At 50.5% G+C, this 21,481-nt stretch overlaps 1 protein-coding gene across 2 annotated transcripts in view; it reads right to left on the bottom strand.

Moving 5' to 3' along the window:
* Positions 1-600: 600 nt before the first annotated feature.
* Positions 601-21,481, bottom strand: part of DISP3 (dispatched RND transporter family member 3) — a 246,057-nt gene continuing 225,176 nt past the window's right edge. For both annotated transcript variants that reach the window (XM_076070260.1, XM_032961968.2), the window contains 2 exons: positions 5,620-5,789; positions 601-4,694 (listed from right to left, as the gene is read on the bottom strand). In XM_076070260.1, coding sequence (XP_075926375.1) covers positions 4,254-4,694; positions 5,620-5,789 — 611 coding nt within the window. In that variant the 3' untranslated portion in view covers positions 601-4,253. The remainder of the gene's footprint in view (positions 4,695-5,619; positions 5,790-21,481) is intronic.

Genomic DNA, 21,481 nt, shown 5'->3' with positions numbered 1-21,481 from the left:
CATGCAGTGCCAGATCATGTTTCAATCCCTGAGCTGCCTGTTTAACGTCGGTCGAGATGCTACCGTGGATTAATGGCGAGCACACTGGGCTGTGTATATATATTTATAGTAGGTTCCTCAACGTCCAAGACGAGTCCCTGCTCATTACGGGTCGAATTATATTCTTCAGAGTGCCAAAGAAGGACACATTATAATAATAATGATCGGTGCCTTTTCACCCCAGGGAAGGAATTTAAAAAAATGCAACGGCAGTTAAATACAAAAAAAAAACCTCCGACACTTCGTAATGATTGCTCACACCTGCACGGTGCAGGATCGGCTCCTAACGAGGCTGCAAGCACGTGAGCAATTAGTGACGCAATGCTCCAGGGTTGTTGTTGTATACCATTAAGATTGGTGCGGCCTTCTCCCATAGGGTGGCCCGCTCCGTCGTCATAATGGGGGGGGGGGGGAGGTTAACGACACGCGTTGGATATTCGCACCCTGGTAGTCACGTTTCACTGCTACGCGGGCAGAGAGATGGCGTCGATTCATCGATTGGGCTCGACTCCTATGCCCACACCGACACAGCGCGAGGATCAATTGTTTTTTTTTGCGCGCGCGCGAGCGCGGGTACACCGCCTTCGATTGGTTCATTCGAGCGTTTGGGTCTTCGGCGCTAATGAACGCCGGTGACAGGCGCTGAACACACAACGTCCTCTAGAATTATCTCGTCCCATCGCCGACGCGACCGATTAAACCTCCCCTGCCCTCCCCCCTCCTGCCTTTGGATCGCGCACCTGCCTCGAAGCACAACGGCACACGCCGAACCGAACAACGGCGGAGCAGAACCACGAACGTGGCCGCGTGCGTGCAGGGCGTCGCCTACGTCGGGTGTGAAATCTTAGACGAGGTCCCACCCCCCCCCGCCCCTTCTCGGCGGCATGCGACGGTGCAAATCCTGAGCAAGAACGCACTGGGGCCACGTTGTGAAACCTCGGTGAAATTCAGAGGAGGCATTGAAGACGTTCATTCAGCTTACCCCCCCCCTCCTTTTGGCTGTGCATTTGGCCACTACCATAACTTCACGTGGCCTTACGAGTCGCGATACAAAGCAAAGCGCAATAAGAAGCATTTCAACGTGACCGCCGCCGAGAACAAGATGAGCGGCGATGCACCACCAGCCTAAAGTTGGGGAATTGATTCTTACTGTACATCGGATCGCAACACCGAATGGTGAACACGCATCAAATCGCAAGACAGGTCAACTGATGCAGGCCTTACGCTCATTTATACTATGCTTATACTTTACATCGCTCATCTACCACTGATTTTATGAACTCGAAGTGAAAGCAGGCAACAGGTCATTTCAACCGTGACTTGCGTTTACTTTTACGCAAATTGTCTGTGGCAGGGCCTGAATGTCTCACCAAATATCTCAGGCCGCTGTTAAGGCTGGAGTAGTAGACACGTGACTTAGCCACAGCCGTAGCGAGTTGTACTGGATGTGGTGTGCCGCGTCGCTGACCAGGACAGACCTGGCTGAAATTCAGCCCCGGTACGGCGATTAATTACCTGTCCACCCAGCATTATTGAAGGGATCGACCACGGCAGTCAATCGGCAGGCTGCCTGCGGTGAGGAAACGTGTGGGTATATCCACCTCTTCCAAGACATCTGTGACCAGTGGAGAAGAATGTACAAAGGCCCTCTGCAGGGATTCTCTAGAGCTCTCTCTCCCTCTCTCTCTCATTGAGGCCCTTCTGACAGCAGTAGCGTGCCCACGCAATTGCAGGGGCTGCGCCTTTAGCCCTCGAATTTAATGTTGGCATGACATTTCCCGGAGGAGGGGGAGGAGGAGGGGGAGGAAAGGACTGCCGTCCATCCCAGCTAGTTGACGTCGCAAAGCTCTCCGGGCACGCATCTTCACATCGCCGACCGAGCGGTGGTTGGTGGTGGTGGGGGGTTACGGAGAGAGTCTGAGCGCCATAATTCATACGCACCCTCTGCTCATCCGCGCGCGCGCCTGACATCTAGATTTGCCGGCGAGAGCAGCGGAGCGTGGACCCTGTAAGCGATAGTGAATAATTATTATCATCATCCTCCTCCTCGCGTGCGCAGCTTCACTTTCCTCAAACACGAAGACAAAAAACCCACCACGGACGTTCTATCCTCCAGCGCCTCCGCCGTCCTTGATTGGCTGCTTCGTTAGAGAGCGACGCACCGTGGATAAACAGCTCAACGACTTATTCTTGTTTTTGATCCGACTCGGGCCTCGAGTGTATACGGCAACGCTCTTGATATAGAACAAACAAAAAAACGCCTAAAAGGTGCAGCCCTGGCAGAATGACCTCCAGCCATGTAAAGGGGACTCTCGACTCTCGGCCTATTCTTTCACACCGTCCAGACGTCTCGGAAGTCGCCCGTTTGGAAAAGATGGGAGTGCTCACCGCTTTACCTCCAGCCACACGCGTGCGACCTGTCGCTCGACTGGCTGTGCTTGTCCCCGTCTGTACCGCTGGGTGGACAGAAGCGGCTCTGTTGGGGTGGGTGGGGGGGATTGTAGTGGATTTAAGAAACTTTCCCCCATTGTTTCAAATGCCGTGCAGGGAGATCGAAATGGCCGCCTCTGGATTGCGAGTCCAGTGTGCTGCTCGCCATTACAGCACATGCGTAAAGATGTATACGTGTAAATATATACACGTACGTATATATCTACACACACACATCAATTTAACAAATTCAACTACAGCGGGTAATGAATTTTGCAGGCGCGCGTGCTTTTTATCCGCCCCCCCCCATCATCAGTTTTCACCGTGGCAATTAAAAAGAAGCACTCTTCCCCCTGCATCAAGTAAACATCCCTGGGAGAAAAAAAAAAATCTCAGATTACACACACAGACAAAAAATCAGGACCCGCGTCTCTCTCTCTCTCACTGCCACCAGGCTGCAGTGGGGGGGTGACTTCGCTGTTGCTGCTGCTGCTCCACTCGGAGAGCCATCCCGCTGCCGCTGACCTTGCCGCATTAAAACACACCGCCGCTCTTTAGCGAACCGCTTTTATTGCGCAATTTGCTCCGCTTATTCCCCGAAACCCATGAATCCATAATCTGCCCCGTGCCACCGTCCATTTTTCCATCTCGCTGCAAGCCGCGACGCATCCCATGTCGAGGCCTTCGTTTGTTGTTGTTTACGAGCCCCGTTGTTATTCGTGACACTGCGATCGTTTTTGCAGTTGTTGTTGTTATTGTTGGCGCAATGTTCTCTTTGTAAAAAGAAAAATCATGCACGGGCAAAGGAAAACGGGAGAGAGGCAGTGGCCGGCAGCGTCGTTAGTACGCCGAGTTGTGGGGAAGGAGGTGGCATTTGAAGCTTTCGATCCGCCACTCCACATTCCTCTCGAGTCGATTCAAACCGCTCCAAACGGCCGCTCGCCTCCTCCGCTCGTCACGGCGACAGAATCACGCGCGGACGAGACCGTCGATAATGATCATGAGCCCCTATAATAAATTTAAATTACATTAACACTCTTCATCAAATTTCGACTTAAAGCTTTCGCAATTTAAAGCTTTCGTAATAAAATAAAATTATTGTGAGAATTTTATTTTGTTATGTGTAATGTTTATTATTTTATTATTTCCTTTCTACGTGACTTTACCGAAAAAACCAAGAAGACTCTTCATCAAGTTCACCGCCACCGCCCCCGCCCGACAACTTGCATTTAGAATTGTGCCCAGAATGTAACACACGTCTCAGAGTGCTGTTTTGTGTGAGTCTAGGGGACATACAACGAATATGTATACTTTTTTTATCTCCATCAGCCGATAATGATTACTTCTGAAAGGCTGCACCATGGCAAGCCACTACAAGGGCGCTATGGGACCTTCTTACAGCATTTGTTTAAGCGAAGCAAATTCTGGACCGGCTTCGGTCCTTCTAAGTCTCATCAGCAGGGTCGGGCAAATGCTGTTGTGGGTGTTTGCCAGACGTTATTGGCAAGAGCACTCCACGTTCCCTGTTCACCGCTAGAAGCATTTCCTAAAACCTAAAATAGGTGTCCAAACCTGACTCCCACAAGCGACATGGATCCCACCGAACCAACTCAACACCAGTTGGCTTCACAGTCCGGATCCGAACCCGGCCCTGCATCTCCGTAGCCTCCTTACGGCTGCCACCCGCCCACAGGCAGCACCTGAGCCTCGTGACCCAGCGAGGGGCTCGGCGAGGCTTCCATCGGCAAATGGCATCTCCGTCGTCGTGGTCGTCGTCCCGCACGTCACGAGGCGAGGCGGCCCAACGAGGACGATGCCAAGGATGTTCCGTCGACGCGGCCCAGCAGCGCAGGGAATCGCGCTGCGAGCCTGTCGCGCAGCAGCACGTACGGCAGCGCCAGCGTCAGCGCGGCCGCGGCCAGCGTGACGAGGGCCGCGCACGCCGCCGCGCGTGCCGAGCGGCGGAAGCGCGCGGGCCCCGCGGCGGCCAGGGCGGCCGGGCACACGGCGAGCGCCAGGACGAGGGAGGCGAGCGACGCCACCACCAGCAGGCGGCCGAAGCGGGCGAACGGCGCGACGAGGCAGGGCGCCAGGGGCAGGGCCGACACGGCGGTGGTGAGGCCGGCGCAGAGGACGGCCGGGCCCGCGGAGCGAACGGCGCTCACGGCGCGTGCTGCCCGGACGGCCGCGTCGCTCGTGCCGACGCTACCACCACCAGACTCTGCCTGTAGGAGGTGCACGGGGAGACACAGTGAGGTGGGAACTGTGATTTTTAGATTTGGGTGGTGATGATATAATGATGGTAAATGTACAGCCTTTAAATTACTTGCTTGTGCCACTGCTGGTGCGAGTGTTTCCACTTCCACCAGCAGTGGCGTGGAAGAGATGCGAGTATCGCCCTCCTTATTCCGTGACCGCAACTTTTCGGGGATTTTTTTCCGCACCTCGGCCATGAATTTTACAGATACTGACTGCGTCCAATCAGGCTTATTTATAATTGACGAAGGTGGTGCCACGTGTTTGTTTTTGGGTCAGCAATTTTATTAACCCTCCACCGCTCGCCAAACACTGCCACGTTCAGACAGATATGTCTTACACAATGCCAATGCATGAATCAAATGGTGACCAATCAAGCTCCTCTTCACAATTGGCTTAGGTCAAGATGATCATTGATGTTGCTGGTAATGATCATGATAATCATTTACATTTGAAAGGTGCATGTTATCCGTAGAACCCAATGTGTCGTGCATGGAAAGCAGGGTAAATGGCCTGAACTAGTCTGGGTCTAAAGGCCAGTTGAAAGAGGGGCGTTTTCAAGACGTGGCTTCAATAGCTCAAACGACTCTGATCGTCTTATTAGCAAATGCAAAGCAAACCAAAGCTTGGCAGCTGCACTGGCAAATCAGAATCGGAATCTTTGTTTACGTTGGAGGAATCTGATGAGCTATAAAGCTCTTTTCACACACGTCCAGTATGGACAAATGCCCGATCCGAAGATCTCGGGGATCTCGTTTGAGTATAGACACGGACCAGTTCCTGTGAATATTGCACGGCTAGCCCGTCGAGTGCCTTTGTAGGTCAGCAGCAGGGATGACGACTACTCCCGGAGCCAGCGGTGCCTCCTGTTAGCGGGACGGACTGCCCACTCACCCGAGCGAGGCGGACGGGCTGAGCTCGAGGCCCCGCGACGAGGTAGCCTTCGACGATGTGCAGGGAGTAGTCGAGCGAGGAGCCGACGAGGATGGAGAGGGAGGTGGCCTCGACGGCGCCCAGCTCGTAGCCAAACGCGAGCATCGTCGCGACGACCACGCCCAGGACACCTGCATCGTGAGCAGGCGGGCAAGTGTTTTAACTCTTACACGTCAACGAATACCTTCACCAATTGCGGGTTTTAGTTTTTTTTTTTACTTCAGTCAACGATGACTACGAGTGGACGAAAATGATCAAGCGTGACGATGGCCATGACTGCAAAAACCAAAGGCCTAAGCATGACTCCGACTGCGATGATCGGCACCTTGAAAGAGGTGGGAGTATATCGACACTTCACCCGACTGTCGTGTCCCCATTCATTCCTCTGGGTGGACAGAGGCGGTTGGGAGGGATGCGGGAGGGGATGGGCGGCGATTTAAGAACCTTGACCCATTGTTTCAACTTCCGCGCTGGGAGATGGTACCGAACCGGCGACCTGTGGGTCGCGGGTCCAGCCGCCGTGCCCTGTCCGTTTACGCCACGGCCAGCGAGCTCCCAGTTCACGTCGGAGGAGCGCCACCTTTTCACGTTCTCGGAAGGCGGCATCAAACTTTCAATTGATAGGAGCCGCATCAATCAGCTTCTCTCACCCAAGGCAATGCTGGCTTCGCCGCACGTCGATCACGCGGTGTTCATTTATACATCACCGCGCCCGATTTGGATATCGTGAAAATATGCGTGGAACAGGGGGCACAGCGGCGAGCCCTCCGATCATCAACAACAACAAAAATCTCAACACCTTTGTCAATAGCACCGTGGCCTTAAAAGGAAAATAACATAACAAATGTGACGTTTCGGGCAATGGCCTTTCTTCAGAGCACATGGAACAAGAGAGAGACCAGAGAGACAGAGAGGAACATAAGGGTTGGAGACTGCACTTTACAACCCCCTTTTAAAAATGTATAAAATAACGAGATGACAGAAGAGATACACGTGAGCGATCGGGTGGGATAAGAGAGGAGAGAGACTGAAACAGATGCGAACGACGTGGAAGGGAAATGGGAAAAACAATCGGCAGGACGTGAATTCCATCCACGCTCCCAACCCGCAGAACCCCCCCCCCCCGAGCATGTGTACAGTGCTTTGAAATTGCGGTCGCATTTATAGCGGCGTGATGAAAACACAAACCAAAAAAACACCCGAATCGCGTCGTCAAATAGCAGGCACGAAGCGTAGGCCTGCCGTTCACGCAGAGGCATTTCCAGGAATCACTTAACGGGTAAACTTGTCACCAGTTTTTTTTTTTTTCCCCCTTCCCCCACCTCCTCCGCTCTCTGTAAAGTACCGCATCTGTTCCCAGAGGCGTGCCTAAGGCGGCGGGGTTAAATAGGTGATTTGTGTTTTCCGCGGGAGAAACACGCCAGCGCTCACTGCTCCGCGGCTCCGAAATGTCACCCCCCCCCCCCAACCAACAGGGGGTCGTGTGACGACTCGTGCCCCTGCGAAAGGTCACGTTTCGGGGGGGGGGGGCCCACGTGCGCGTGAAATAAGCCTCATTAACCCGCCGCAAATATACAGCCGCGCTGCTCCACGGGGGAGCTGCGCACTGAGTGCCCAACGGGAATGAAAATGGGAGCGGCGCCGTCGGCGATGCTCGTCGGAGGGGGCGAGCCTCCTTGCCTGCTGAGCCAACAACGACGTAGCCCACAGGGTTCCCGCCCCATCCCTACCCACCCACAGCGAGCGCTGTTCGGCACGGCATCCGACGTTTCCACGCCGAGAACGCTGTTGGCCAAAGAGGGCTCTTAATGGTTTGGACCACCTAAGGCAACCCCCTGGTGATTTGATGAAGCCGTCAACGCTTCAGGGCCACGATTCTATTAAAGAATCAATTACTTACGTTCTTGGTTCTTTCGGTAAAGTCACGTAGAAGGGAAACAATAAAATAATAAAAATATAAAACAATACAATTCTCACGACGTTTCGACTGCAACACAAGCAACCATCATCATCAGGTGTGAAAACCACAACAAGAAAATTAAAAAAATTATAAATTCTTACACGCGCAATGCTCCGCGAATGTTGCGAGTTTGGAACTCCTTTGCACGTGAGATGAAACGATGCATTTACTGCATTGTTACGCCCCCACTGGATAAGTTGAGCTCCCGTCACCAGTGGACACCATCAATTGTGTGAGCTTTGTGTCTATTCAGAGACCGATACACAAGATTTCAGCTCTGGCTCACAGGCACAAAGACAACGGCCTGCCCCCCCCCCCCCCCCCCCCCAGATAGTCATACAGGCTTTACGGTGCAAGTGCTGTTCGTGAGCATCTATTACGGCCACACAAGGCACCGCGCGAGGAGGCGATGTAGCCAGTGCCGCTCCCAGCAACCGGTGTCTCCCCAGTGCTGTTTACACACAGTACCAGGTACTCATTTCAAGCTGAGTCGACCTAGAGGAGGCCCCACGGATGGTTCATATATTCGTCACTGACTTTGACCGTGAGAGGGAATCGAAGGAGGGTGGCCGGGTTCATAGTGGCGGTGTGCTAACCGCAACACCGCCACTACTAATCTAGCTTTGAAGCTTTCGTGACTGCAGGAATCCATGCTCTTTGGTTCTTTCGGTAAAGTCACGTAGGTAGAAAATGAAATAAATCACGACGTTTCGATTGCAACACAAGCAATCATCATCATCATCAGGTGGGAAAACCACAGTAAGAATTTGTTTTGCTGAAGTGGGAGAGAGAGTTGCCGTGGTAAAGGGTTATATAGGTCAGAAAGGGGGGAGGGGCAAGGGGGTGGGGAGAGGGAGGGGGGTAGGGGGGAGGGGCGCTGCGTGGACTCTAGGAGAGGGACGTGAAGCTGGATGGGCGAATTGGGCGGGGCTGGAAGTGGGAGGCCGAGAGAGCTGGGGTTGTGGCGGGGATGTTAACTCGGAAAAATAGGCCAGTACCCGGCAGATATTATAGACAACAACTATAAAGCATATTCTTGGTTCTTTCGGTAAAGTCACGTAGAAGGGAAACAATAAAATAGTATTTTCTTATTCTTAGTTTTTTTCGGTAAAGTCACGTTGAAGAGAAACAACAAAATAACAAAATATATATAAAACAATAAAAAATTCTCACGACGTTTCGACCATAACTCAAACGGTCATCATCAGGTGTGTCGGTTTGCATAAATTTATTTTGAAAACGGCATATTTATTTATATATATAAATAACGTTTGCGTCACGCGCAACGATTGGCTGTTTGCCAGGACTAGTCCATCTATTTTTTGAAAAGAGGAGGGGGGAGACGAAATTTGTTTTAATGTATGCTGTCTGAAAGGCACTGTAAGCGTGAACAATCAATCAAGAACTGAAATGATTTATCAAATCTTTCCAATGATTGCTAAGATAGAATCCATCTTCTCGGTTGAAATTGTCTCTGTGTTTGTATATGTGGATAGCCTCATGAACGAATCTCTCATGGAAGCCAGATGGCTTACAAAGAACCTCCATCTTGGAAAAGTCAATGGCATGTGAGCCTACTGAATTAGAACAATGATCTGCTACGGCCGAGGTGTTGGTCCTACCGTGTTTAAGGTCTGCTTTATGTTCACGAATGCGGTCCGAGATATGGCGTTTGGTTTCTCCAATGTAACTACTACCACAGAGGCAACTTAGTTTGTAGACACCAGGGTATTGTATGTCCGGAATCACATCTTTTACAGACGGAACCAGATCACGGATTTTATGCAATGTGTTGAAACGGACCTGGATCTTGTGTTTATTCAAGATTTTGGAGATCTTTTTTGTGATCCCAGCAATGTAGGGTAAAGTGATGGTTTTGAAAGGCTCCTCAAGAGGGTTATTCTTCATGGTTTGAGTGATAGCTTTGCGGATTGTATAGTCGGAGTAACCATTAGCCCTAAGAGCCTGGTGTACGTGCTTGAGTTCACTGCTTATGTGAACTCAAGCACGTACACCAGGCTCTTAGGGCTAATGGTTACTCCGACTATACAATCCGCAAAGCTATCACTCAAACCATGAAGAAGAACCCTCTTGAGGAGCCTTTCAAAACCATCACTTTACCCTACATTGCTGGGATCACAAAAAAGATCTCCAAAATCTTGAATAAACACAAGATCCAGGTCCGTTTCAACACATTGCATAAAATCCGTGATCTGGTTCCGTCTGTAAAAGATGTGATTCCGGACATACAATACCCTGGTGTCTACAAACTAAGTTGCCTCTGTGGTAGTAGTTACATTGGAGAAACCAAACGCCATATCTCGGACCGCATTCGTGAACATAAAGCAGACCTTAAACACGGTAGGACCAACACCTCGGCCGTAGCAGATCATTGTTCTAATTCAGTAGGCTCACATGCCATTGACTTTTCCAAGATGGAGGTTCTTTGTAAGCCATCTGGCTTCCATGAGAGATTCGTTCATGAGGCTATCCACATATACAAACACAGAGACAATTTCAACCGAGAAGATGGATTCTATCTTAGCAATCATTGGAAAGATTTGATAAATCATTTCAGTTCTTGATTGATTGTTCACGCTTACAGTGCCTTTCAGACAGCATACATAAAAACAAATTTCGTCTCCCCCCTCCTCTTTTCAAAAAATAGATGGACTAGTCCTGGCAAACAGCCAATCGTTGCGCGTGACGCAAACGTTATTTTTATATATATAAATAAATATGCCGTTTTCAAAATAAATTTATGCAAACCGACACACCTGATGATGACCGTTTGAGTTATGGTCGAAACGTCGTGAGAATTTTTTATTGTTTTATATATATTTTGTTATTTTGTTGTTTCTCTTCAACGTGACTTTACCGAAAAAAACTAAGAATATGAATTACTGCAGTCACGAAAGCTTTAAATCAAAATTTAGTATTTTCTTGCTGTGGTTTTCACACCTGATGATGATTGCTTGTGTTGCAGTCGAAACGTCGTGAGAATTTTCTTGTTTTATATTTTTATTATTTTATTGTTTCCCTTCTACGTGACTTTACCGAAAGAACCAAGAATATAAATCCCTGCAGTCACGAAAGCTTTAAATACAAATTTAACTATAAAGCAGTTAGGGTTTTACCTGGTTAATGATATCCTTCTCATGATTGCTAAATTTGTATCCATCTTCTCGGTTGAAGTTATGTCTATGTTTATATATCTACTCCCCACATGCAGGCCAACAAACACGCCCCTCATACAAAGATCCCTGTAGAGCCTTCAGTGCTGTTAGCGAGCAGCAACTTATGAAGGCCGGCACGGCATACAAGGGGGTGGCTGGCCACAACCATACCCGGCCGCCTTTGTCTCCCGAGTGCCAATGTTTACACACCGCACCAGATACTCATTTGAGGCTCAGATTACCTAGGGGAGGCCCAGGATCAGTTCAGATCATCGTCACCGGTGTCGGCCGTAAGCGGGAATCGCACCCGGGTCGCCAGGTTCGTAGCGCAGCGCGCTAGCACCGCTCTCCACCACCGCTCCTCTCACAGACGCACACAGTCACGCACTAAGTCATCACTTCACGTCAGGTGTTAACATGAAGCGCCTTAAAACAAAAAAAAAGTATTTCATCTGTCGGACAGCGTACTCGTGAGAAGCATTATTAATGAGTGTGAAATATGGCCGAGTGCCACGATGTTTCGCGTCGCTCTCAAAGTCTCTTGTGCAGATTGGTTTTCGTTTTTAGTTATTTTCTGTAATAATCGTGATTTATCCGCAAACGCGGCCAGGCCGGGTCCCGACAGCCTTGCCGCAACAAGATCACAATCTCACGCACCCTATTCCGCGAGGTCGGTCAGCCAAATTTTCGGGCAACCAAACGAATGCGCACGCTTTCCGCGCTTTGTAAAAAAAAAATAGCACCGCCAAGTGATCGATGCGCTAATGTGATGGTAAACAAAAGCGGCGGACAAACACATTTAACCAATCGGCGATGAATAAACGACGCCCGAGACCCACGAATCTACCCCGAGTGCTTTCACCGTCAACTCTAGCGCGAGCCATTCCTCCTCCTCCTCCGGGGCCTTGGTCTCTTCAGGCACTGGGAGGGCATGAACGTTTCCTTCAGGGATATCTCACTGCAGTCTTTCTCTCTCTCTGTCTACTTCTCTCCGCCCGTCGCCGCGTCTATCAACCGAGGTGGGTTCAATCCCACTCGGGCGTTTGATGTTTAATGTCCGGTCAGATCGTTGCCTTCCCTCTTTTCCAACAACTTCCAGTGAGCCACGGCTCCAGCTCTGCTCAGATGGATGAAGGGGGAGGGGGGCTTTTGTGTGTGTGTGGGGGGGGGGGGGGGCACTGTCAAAAGTGATTCACCACGAAGAAGAGTGAAGTTGCGTGGTGCCAAAGGGACATTCGGTGGTGCGAGTCCCGGCCCAATACCCCGCCAAGTGCCGATTCCTGCTTCCCGTGTTCCCTGCCGTCACCATCCACTGCGGTCGGTCACCCAGTCATCCTGGTCATGTGTCCGAAATATAAACACCTGACCTGCACTTGACTCGACTTAATAAGCCTTCATTCTCTGTCTGCGTTTTTTCTCTCCAAAACGAAACAGAACAGAAAATATGATTCTGCGTTTGGCAGTGGCGCCCGAGTACAAAAAAACTAAAATTCAACAAATTAATCCAATAACACCTTTAAGGAATGTGCCCATATTCAAGGCAGAGAGATGGAGAAGGGCCATTGCCTGAAACGTCTCCTTTTAGAGATTTGTCTTATATCTTTAGGGCCACGGTGTTATGGACAAACGTGTCAAGTGTTTTACTCTTTCCAGAATTCGCGTGTTCGCTGCTTTCTGCAGCGACGTCGACAACGCGACAAGGATTTCACCGCGGAGTGCGCTGGAGAAAAACACCGTGTGTCCGTGCCGTCGAGGCCCAAGGCCCAACCGCCCAAACGGCCTCTCGCCTCTGCCACTTGCCTCCCCGTCTGCAGGGAGAACCCCGCGGTCCCCTCGTGAAGCGGCCGAGACTGATGGCGCCGGGGCCAATCAAGGCCGGGTGCCTCGTTACGCCAAGCCTGCCGTGTAGAAGGTTTCGCACTTAACGGCGCGCCGCTCATTAGCCCGGCCGATTCGCCCACTCGTTTCAAAAATTCCTGAAGGCTGCCGTGACGGCGCTGCTTGATGCCAGCTGATAGAAACGGAGAAACAAAAACAAATCTTCAGTGGAAAATAATACAAACAAAAATTCCCCCCTTCTTCACAAATTCAGCGTGATAATGATGATTTGTTTTATTTTTTAATTCATGCCGGCGGCGTCTCCGAGCGCTTTACGAACGATAAGCGAACTGCATCTCACATCTCAACACATTTCAAACTGAACCCCCAGTGCTGGCAGCTGTCTCCGTGGACACAAATTGACTCAGCACCTGGCCTGCAAAAGGGGGGCAATGATCGCTGCCTGTCTAATCCCCTAGTGGGTAATTTGCACGGAAGCCTCCTCGTTGTGAACGTCGTCGTCGCAAGCATCTCGAGCGCCCACCCGGAGGGGCCGTCCATAAATGACGTCACGCGATTTCTGACGATTTTTGTTTTTGACCCCCCCCCCCCCCCCGTCGTCACACGGCGTCACAAAAAGTCAGCCCCCCCCCTCAAATATGACGTCGCAAAGTTCTGCCCCCCCCCACCTCCCCCAAAATCATATTTCCATTTTGAAAATAAAACATGCTTCCTAAATCACTTTTAACTATTGTCATTGTAGTGCGTATTTAATGTGGCGCTGCACTCTGATGTTGTAGGAGTGTTGTTATAACAATTAGTGTTGTTATAACAATTCTATATTTATTTAAAGTTGCGCATTTTGATGTGACGTCACATTCTCAATCCCCCACCCCCTCCCTCGTCACACATCGTCACAAATGCCTGACCTCCCCCCCACCCCCTAGGTGCGTGACGTCATTTATGGACGGCCCCTGAAGCAGACGGCGCGCAGCTGTTCCGCGGCGGATGCGCACACCGCAGCGTTAACCAGGGCGGCCGCCGGGCTCCGAACCACGAACCCCGACGTTGAGCGCACCGCCGCTGGTCCGCGATCCGCCCGCCCCGAGAAGTTGGCCATCGGAGGGTGCAGCAGCACCGAGTTGGCGCGCGGAGGCGAGGTTTGCGTTCTGAAATCGCAGGCTGCGAATGTAAGAGAAAGGTTGTGCAGCCTCGCGACGAAAAAGAAAAGGGGCTGGAGCGAAGAGAGCCACGCCGAGCGTTCAAACCCAGTGTTTGCACGAGAAGATTGGCGCTGCTTACAGGTGTGACCTGGGTCCGTTCCAATCAAGGGCATAAATTGAGGCGCATGGCACTATGGCGGTGCAAGGGCATTGTTGAGGGGAAATTGGTACTTCCTGTTGTTATATATATGTATTATTAATACCAATGACATCGCAGTTTTTTTCTTGGAGTTATGATATGTCCTGCGGTTGGACAACCCTCACATCACGTTACTGTGCACTAGGGAATGGCCATGTAAGAAGGTGAGACTGCACAGAACTACCGGAGTAACTTCAGGCCCATTCCTGCTGTCAGTCACAGCAAAAAGTCAATACCTACAAATATCGACAAGATATTCATGGTTATGTTCACAGGAATGGTATGGTACGTACACAAGTTAATTATTTAGAATTTTGTCAAATGTTTGCTTGACTGAACCAAAGTGCCTGAGAGTGGTAAAAACATATTGTACAAGAACTCTGCTCTGCGTGTCAATTTGTACATAAAAAATAACTTTTTATCCACCGGCCTGTTTTTGGCTTTTCCAGACTATATTGTCAAGCGTCATCATTCTCTCACCCGAAGACGGTCGCTTGTTGTTGCGATCGAAACGTGGTGATCTATTATTTTTTCTACCGACATGACTTTACCGAAAGAACCAAAGAGTACGTCATCATTTTGTTTCAGCAAGCGAACTCCTGGACTGGTTTTAAACGGTCTTGGGATCTCGTGAGGAGATTCAGGGTTGTTAAATACACGCTGCTGGATTGCAGAAATCTTCTCGGCAAGACAACTCCACGTAAACTTTGTGAGCCTGAGGGCTTGCCTCTTCATTACCCTTATAAAGGAGCTCGCTTCCACTCAGTAGCGAGTAAAAGAGAGATTTGCCACGTGTGTGTGTGTGTGTGTGCGATCTCATATGTTCCATGTAAACTTAACAACTTCATCAGAGTTAGGGTAGAGTGAGCGAGAAACCGTTACAGTATTGCGAGAGAAAAATACGTGCCGCCATCGGTGGCCGTGTTGGAGAAGATCGTCATCTCCAAAAGAATAAAAAAAAATGCAGCTCCTAGACTTCTCACTGACACACACATAAATGAGACATCACCCCCGATGCACACACTGCCTCCAAACTAGCTCTCAATCCAATCCCCCATCAATTTCATGAACTCCCGGCCCCTGCCCAGCTCTTCCCTCTCATCTCACTCTACTCCCTGCTGCGCACGCTGTGCTCCAGCAAAGATCCCCGTTCAACCTTCGCTCAGCGGCAAGTTGCTCAGTCTCCTCTCTGCTGTCGCCGCTGTCACCGCTGTCTGGAACTTCCCTCAGCCGTCCACGCTGCCGACTCCCTGCCCATTCTTTCAAACACGGACACAAGAACTTCCTTTTTTTTTGTTCGCCCTATCTTTCTCTCTCTCTCTCTCCCTGCCCGTGACGGATTGCCTCTGCACCTATAAAATAAACGCGCCCGTTATTTCTCTGCAGCTTCGCGAGATGCGCTCGCATTCATCCACGACGTAAATCCACGTTGCATTGTATTCTACCTTGCGTGACCTCCAGCGACTAACCCAGATGTGAACCCTGGGAGGGAGGGTGGGGGGGGGCAGGACTTGGGTGGTGCCGAACTCGGCTCGCCAACGACGGCAGTCGTGAAGCCTGCTGAGCTACCCAGACCACCTCGCACTCCTCCTCTCACAGTGCCGTTCCTGTGCCCAAAGGACGCCTGGGTAGATCGGGAGACGTGCTGGATTAGGTGTAGGCCAAGGCGCGCGACGCACGATCAATATGCGCCGTTGTATCCATCTCTTTAGAGTGCCCGCGTGGGTTGAACGCGGGACGGGTAACGTATTATAAATAATTCAAATGAATTTTAAGAGAGATGCGGCGGGAGAAGTGGAGAACTCAACGTGTTGGTCGTAAAAATGAAAAAAGAAGCGGAAAAGGTAGAAAACGGACAGGGGAACATGATTTAAGGAGAGAAACTGAAAACGCGTGTCAAACATAAAGGTCAGTCCAATAACCTGCGACTAATGGTCCATTCTGAACAAATCAAGGACAAACACGCCCTGCACGGGGAGACTGAGGCATAGCAGTGAAGAGACGGCGAGAGAGAGAGAGAGAAAGGGGGGAGGAGATGAGGGGGAGAGTGGGCGGCCGGGCCTGATGGGAGAGATGGGGGCAAGAGATGGAGGGAATGGGATGGAGCAAACACAGCGTGGGAGCGATGGCGGCAGAGAGAGAGAGAGAGAGGCAATGAAAAAAATGGAACAAGAGAGAGTGACAGGAGAGCAATGGAAGGGAGAGAATGGGAGGAAAATTAAAAAGACGACTAGCGGCAAAGAGAAAGCGAGCGAGGGAAACGGGCGGGGGGGGGAAGAAAAGGCTTTAAACTATACATCAGATGAAGGGCGCTGTAAAATTTATCACGGTAATTATTCTGGTGGCGTACACCAGTCGCTAGGCAATTTCTGCCTCCCTTTCTCCACATCCCTCCCTCCAAACCTCACTCCCTCCATCCCTGCCTCTATCCATCCATCTACCCCTCCATCCCTCCACCCGTCCTTCCCTCCCTCCCTCATGCACCTCCAGCACCTCCAGCGCCTTCCAAAATTTCAAAGCAATGAACACGACCTGCCAGAAACGTTTACAAAAAAAAACTAGGCCTGAACTGTCAAGCAAATAGGGAAATCATAGATATATTTTTTTGTATTCCCCTCTGACCACATGACCATTGTGTTTCAAAAAGAGTGGCACGAGTGAAGGATGAGAAAGAGAGGAAGTAATGAGAGTGGAATATACCGAGAAAAATATATTAAATGGGCAGCCCTGCAATTTTGCGGCCACACTCTATAGCTGGCGGGGTGGCCTCTACCAGTGCGTCTGCAGAGGGCTTTTGGCCTGCTCTTGCATGTTGGCTCGGACATCTTAGAAGACGTGGGAGCACCAACACTTTACCCCACGCAGCCTGCCGATCCGTTGCGTGGACTGCCGCGCCGAGCGGGTGACTCAATCCGGCAGCTGGCAGCATCCTGTTGGAGGCAGTCTCTGAAGCTCACCCATTTTTTTTCCCTGGAGGCATTCCGTTCATGCGTAATTCGCTGTAATTCCGAGCTGTCCATCAACATGTTGTTCATAATTAGCTCCAATGTGCGAGCCACGGGATGCAATGCTGATGCAAAACAAACATTACAACGAATTGGTAAACTAAACCCAAATGTAAACAATGCGTCTGACGCACTGCCATGATGTTTGGCCATAGACTTAGCAAGGTCTGACTCTATTTTATACTAATTATCCACTTAGACAGTGCGATTGCAGTTACTTGGTGGATTATTATTACAACACAGGATCGTGAGAAGTGGCGTCCGTTTTGGGAGGACCTTTATCCAGCAGCAGATTGATCATGGCTGACCATGATGATGATGATCACTTACAGTCCTTTGTCTTTTCTAAAACCATTGTTGGACGAAGACCTCCTCATGCGACGAGGAGCTCTCTCAATGCCGTGTCAGCCATGGGGGTTGTTTGACCATACTTCACCACACTGGTCGGTGCGGGTTGGCACAGGGAAGGCCTAGGGACCCAGTTCAGATCACTCGCCACTGATGTTTGCCACAGATATAAATCAAACTTGGGTCGCCGGGTTCACATTGCATGGACGTTTACCATTGCACTTGAACCCCACGGCACATACACACACACACACGAGTGTGTGATGTCACATAGAGTATAAGTGTGTGCTTTAGAAATATATAATGCAGTGGAAAACAAAATTAAATTCTTAAACAAGATCAGTGGCAACTGATATCTAAACATAACGAGGTTTAATGATTCCTCGATAGTAACGATCATTCCAGCTAACGGAGTACTGCGGCCCAATGGAATTCGTAAGAGCGGATGTTTACCTGTTCGTGTGGCAGCCACCGCAATGTTATAAAAACGATTCCGTCGTACTTGAATCAAACGGCGACCACCCCCCCCCACCCCCGAATCGCGACGATTCACCCTGACCATACGTGAACTGAGCCTCACCCAAGGGTTTGCTCAGGCTGAGATTCGTATTTCGTACGGGCATGCGTTGCGTGACAATCGGTGCGCATGGCTATGGCTTGCGTCCACGCGCGCTTCAATAGGCGCTCCCCAAACCGCATTTGTCCCAGCAGTGCGCGGCTAAAAACGTAACTCGTATTTTTTCCCCTTCATGTTGCACGATTGGATTTTTTCGTAATATGAAAATCATTTATTTAGTCTCTGTTATTTGTGTGAGAGACCTAACAAAACAAAAAAGCACAAAGCCCGTTTGATAAGTCAGAATCCAATTTAAAGTTTGCATCATTTGACAAAGGTTGTCCTTGCAACTCACATCAAGAGCTGTAACTTCCCCACAATGATGAACGCACTGCGTCCCTCGAATACAAAAGTTTACAGTTCCAGCCAACAACGAAAATGAGAAAAGTGTTCCGCGCTGGCAAAATGAATAGCCTTGAGAGACACAGCTTGGTGAATTTGAGCGATCAAGCTAATTTCATACCAAGCTCTCGCCGTGCAGCTCACCGCGTGGGTCATCACGGTCGTGCCATTGCAGCCACCCCCAAAAGCGTTTCTCGCGGTTGTTACCGGTTGTTACCGGTTGTTACCGGTTGTTACCGCGCGTCGTCAACTGCAATCGAGGACCGACGTTTCGCTCCGCGTGCCGGGGGGGAGGAGGTGGAGGTCGCTTCGTTGGCGAGCCTCGGCACGTGGAGCGTAACCCGTCGGGGGTGCCGTGCGCGAAACCACGGAGCGGTGCAAACGTGAGAGGGCTTTGTCGTGCCCTCGTGGACGACCGGGCGAAGACCGTCAACCCTCCGCAATCGAGAACTCCCCCCCCCCCCGGGAAATTCGCTCTGACCTCCGAGCCACCCCAAAAACATGATCAGCCGTCCGCTTTTAAAGCGCGCTCCCGCAGACACATTTTGTTAAAAAAAGTTTTTTGGGTCGCATTTTAATTGGCGGCAGCGAGTTGCGATTGAATTGGCCGATTGCCCATCCCTTGAATTGCTGTTGTGCTTTAAAGCAAGCGTCTCCGATTGGCACGGTTGGCTACGTACAGTGCGAACGTTGTTCAACATACATTGGTACATATGCGGACATTACGAGACATGTTTATACGCGGGCTTTCACGGCCATTACTATGATTTATAATTAGGTTATTTTGAGTTTTATCGTCGTGTAGTCATAATGTAACACATTTTACCGTAACCCTCCACCACCCGCCAGAGCCAACCAAGTCAAGCTGTCGTGTCGTGGTCAAATGTGGCAATTTATTGAATTTGTCAGCAAAACCGGAGGAATGTTTTAAAAAAAAAGCGAGCAAAATTTTTTTTTTAAAGGCTACAAAAATTGGCACATTTACCCGCGACGTGACAACTTTGATTGATTCTGTCGGGGGCGGTGCAGAGCTTTGATTAAAAATGTTCATCGCAACCTACGCTACGACCTAACCCAAACCAACTCAAGCGTGATGTTGTTGAAAGTGTGACGTTTTATGTTCTTGTCTTTCACCACGGGGAGCTGCAAAGGACTCACGGGCCGAACTTCTCATCGGTGCCAATGCCGTGCTCCAGACACGGCCATTATGATCTCCTCGGCCATATCGCACAGACAAGTAACATTTTAATGACAAGCTGCCGGCTCTGAAATTTACTGGGGGAAATCTGGAAGACGGTACACACTCTCCGCGAATCAAGGAAAGTTTGGCTGGGGTTATATTAAGTCGTTACAAATGCATTAGCTTTGTTGTTAAAAAGTTGTTTGAAGATATTTGCTCCATCCTTGGTATTGAATACTCACCATTAAAATGCAGAATGTGATGTTGAATGTCTGTGCATATCTTAATAAAACATATTACCAAAAAAAATGAACATCTGCCTAAGGCACTTAATATTTTCCTCCGCCTGTTGTTATCAATCTGGGAAACGTCAATTTCTTTCAACAATTTCACTGCCGGTAACTTTGTCCCAACATACGCGTATTGCCCCTATCCGCAGGAATAAAGGGGTGTGTGTGTGTGTATGTGTAGTAACTCAGACTTGAATGAGTACTTGGTGCAAGTGTGTAAACATCAGGACTTGGAAAACCAAGCAGCCGTGCCTGCGTGGTTCTGACCAGCCAGGCGGCTTGCGTTCCCTTTCCCAACGATGGCTAACGTCGGTGGCGTGCGATGTCGAAACCGGTCCTGGGCCATCGCTGTATGTATGCGTGTGTGTTGAACTTCTTTTGCGCCGTAGGCAGCCGATCGTGCGATTCGTTGGGGTCAACTCAAACCTTAAGGGTTGCCCCTTGTCCGGGCGGGTGTGTAAATCACCAGCGCTCGGTGTTTGCAAACAGCAAACGCGCGGAGACAAATCTGTGAGGCTGAACTTGGCACGTTTATATTTGCGGGGGGGCGGCGGGCGGGGGGGGGGGTGCATACGTGCGATGCGGATCTGGATGATACACAATGCCAGAGTAGTCTCGAGTCGTGAATTCGTTTGTTTTCCCTCCGATCCCTCTTCGCTCGCGAGCCCAGAATTTTCCGATCGTGAAATGAATCCTCGATTCATCACGATGCAATCGCCGCTCCTAACGGTGGCCAAGCGCGCAAACAATTTGGGTTTCGATTTAAATCATAGTCTCCATCTCCGCCGCCCCCCCCTTCCTGCTTATAGGATTAGCTTTTCCAGGCAATGAGAGGGGGGGAGGGGCCGGGGACATATACAACTCAGGGGGTCCACGCTGCAGTCAATTCTAAATAAAGGTTCAACAAATGTTACACGCTGCAAACGGTGGGTAACAATGCCCCCCCCCATCACCCCCGCCCCCCGCTGTTGCAGACATCAAGAGAAGCTTGCAAATTAAAAGGGGAGTGCCAGAGCACATCAAATGCAATTGGTGCGAACTCCGAAGAAAAATCGGGCACTGGTGGCTGGAATTGACACATTTCAGCGAACGAGCCAGGGGCAGGAGGAGAGTTAGACGAAGGGGCTGTGAAGGCCGTGAAGACTAGGGGAGGAGAGTGAGATGAAGGGGCTGTGAAGGCCGTGAAGACTAGGGGAGGAGAGTGAGATGAAGGGGCTGTGAAGGCCGTGAACGCCGGGGGAGGAGAGTGAGACGAAGGCAATGTGAAGGCCGTGAAGACCGGGGGAGGAGAGTGAGACGAAGGGAATGTGAAGGCCGTGAAGACCGGGGGAGGAGAATGAGATGAAGGGGCTGTGAAGGCCGTGAAGACCGCGGGAGGAGAGTGAGACGAAGGGGATGTGAAGTCCGTGAAGAGCGGCTGTCGCGTGAATCAGATGTGCGATCGTGTGTGAGGGAGGCGACCGTCACGCGCGGAGAGGTTTCCTCACCGCGTGCGTGGCAGATTCAGAATTTCGCTCTCCGCGGGGGAGAGCGAACATTTAAAAACGAAACGTTACATGAGGGAAGAGAATCAAGATGAGCGGTGGGCCCGCGTGCCGTCAAGGAAGTTTGGCACGGCCTGCAGAGAATTTCGGGTGTCGATGGTGGCAATGTTGGTGATGGTGGCGAAATGAGATGGTGCGATAAAAGGCCGTGCGTTGACATTGCTTCAAAACAACGGCTCTGC

Source organism: Petromyzon marinus, chromosome 28 (assembly GCF_048934315.1).
Source record: "Petromyzon marinus isolate PM22_M1 ecotype Great Lakes invasive population chromosome 28, UKy_Petmar_22M1.pri1.0, whole genome shotgun sequence".
Classification (NCBI taxonomy): domain Eukaryota; kingdom Metazoa; phylum Chordata; class Hyperoartia; order Petromyzontiformes; family Petromyzontidae; genus Petromyzon; species Petromyzon marinus.
This window is presented reverse-complemented; position numbering and strand designations above follow the sequence as displayed.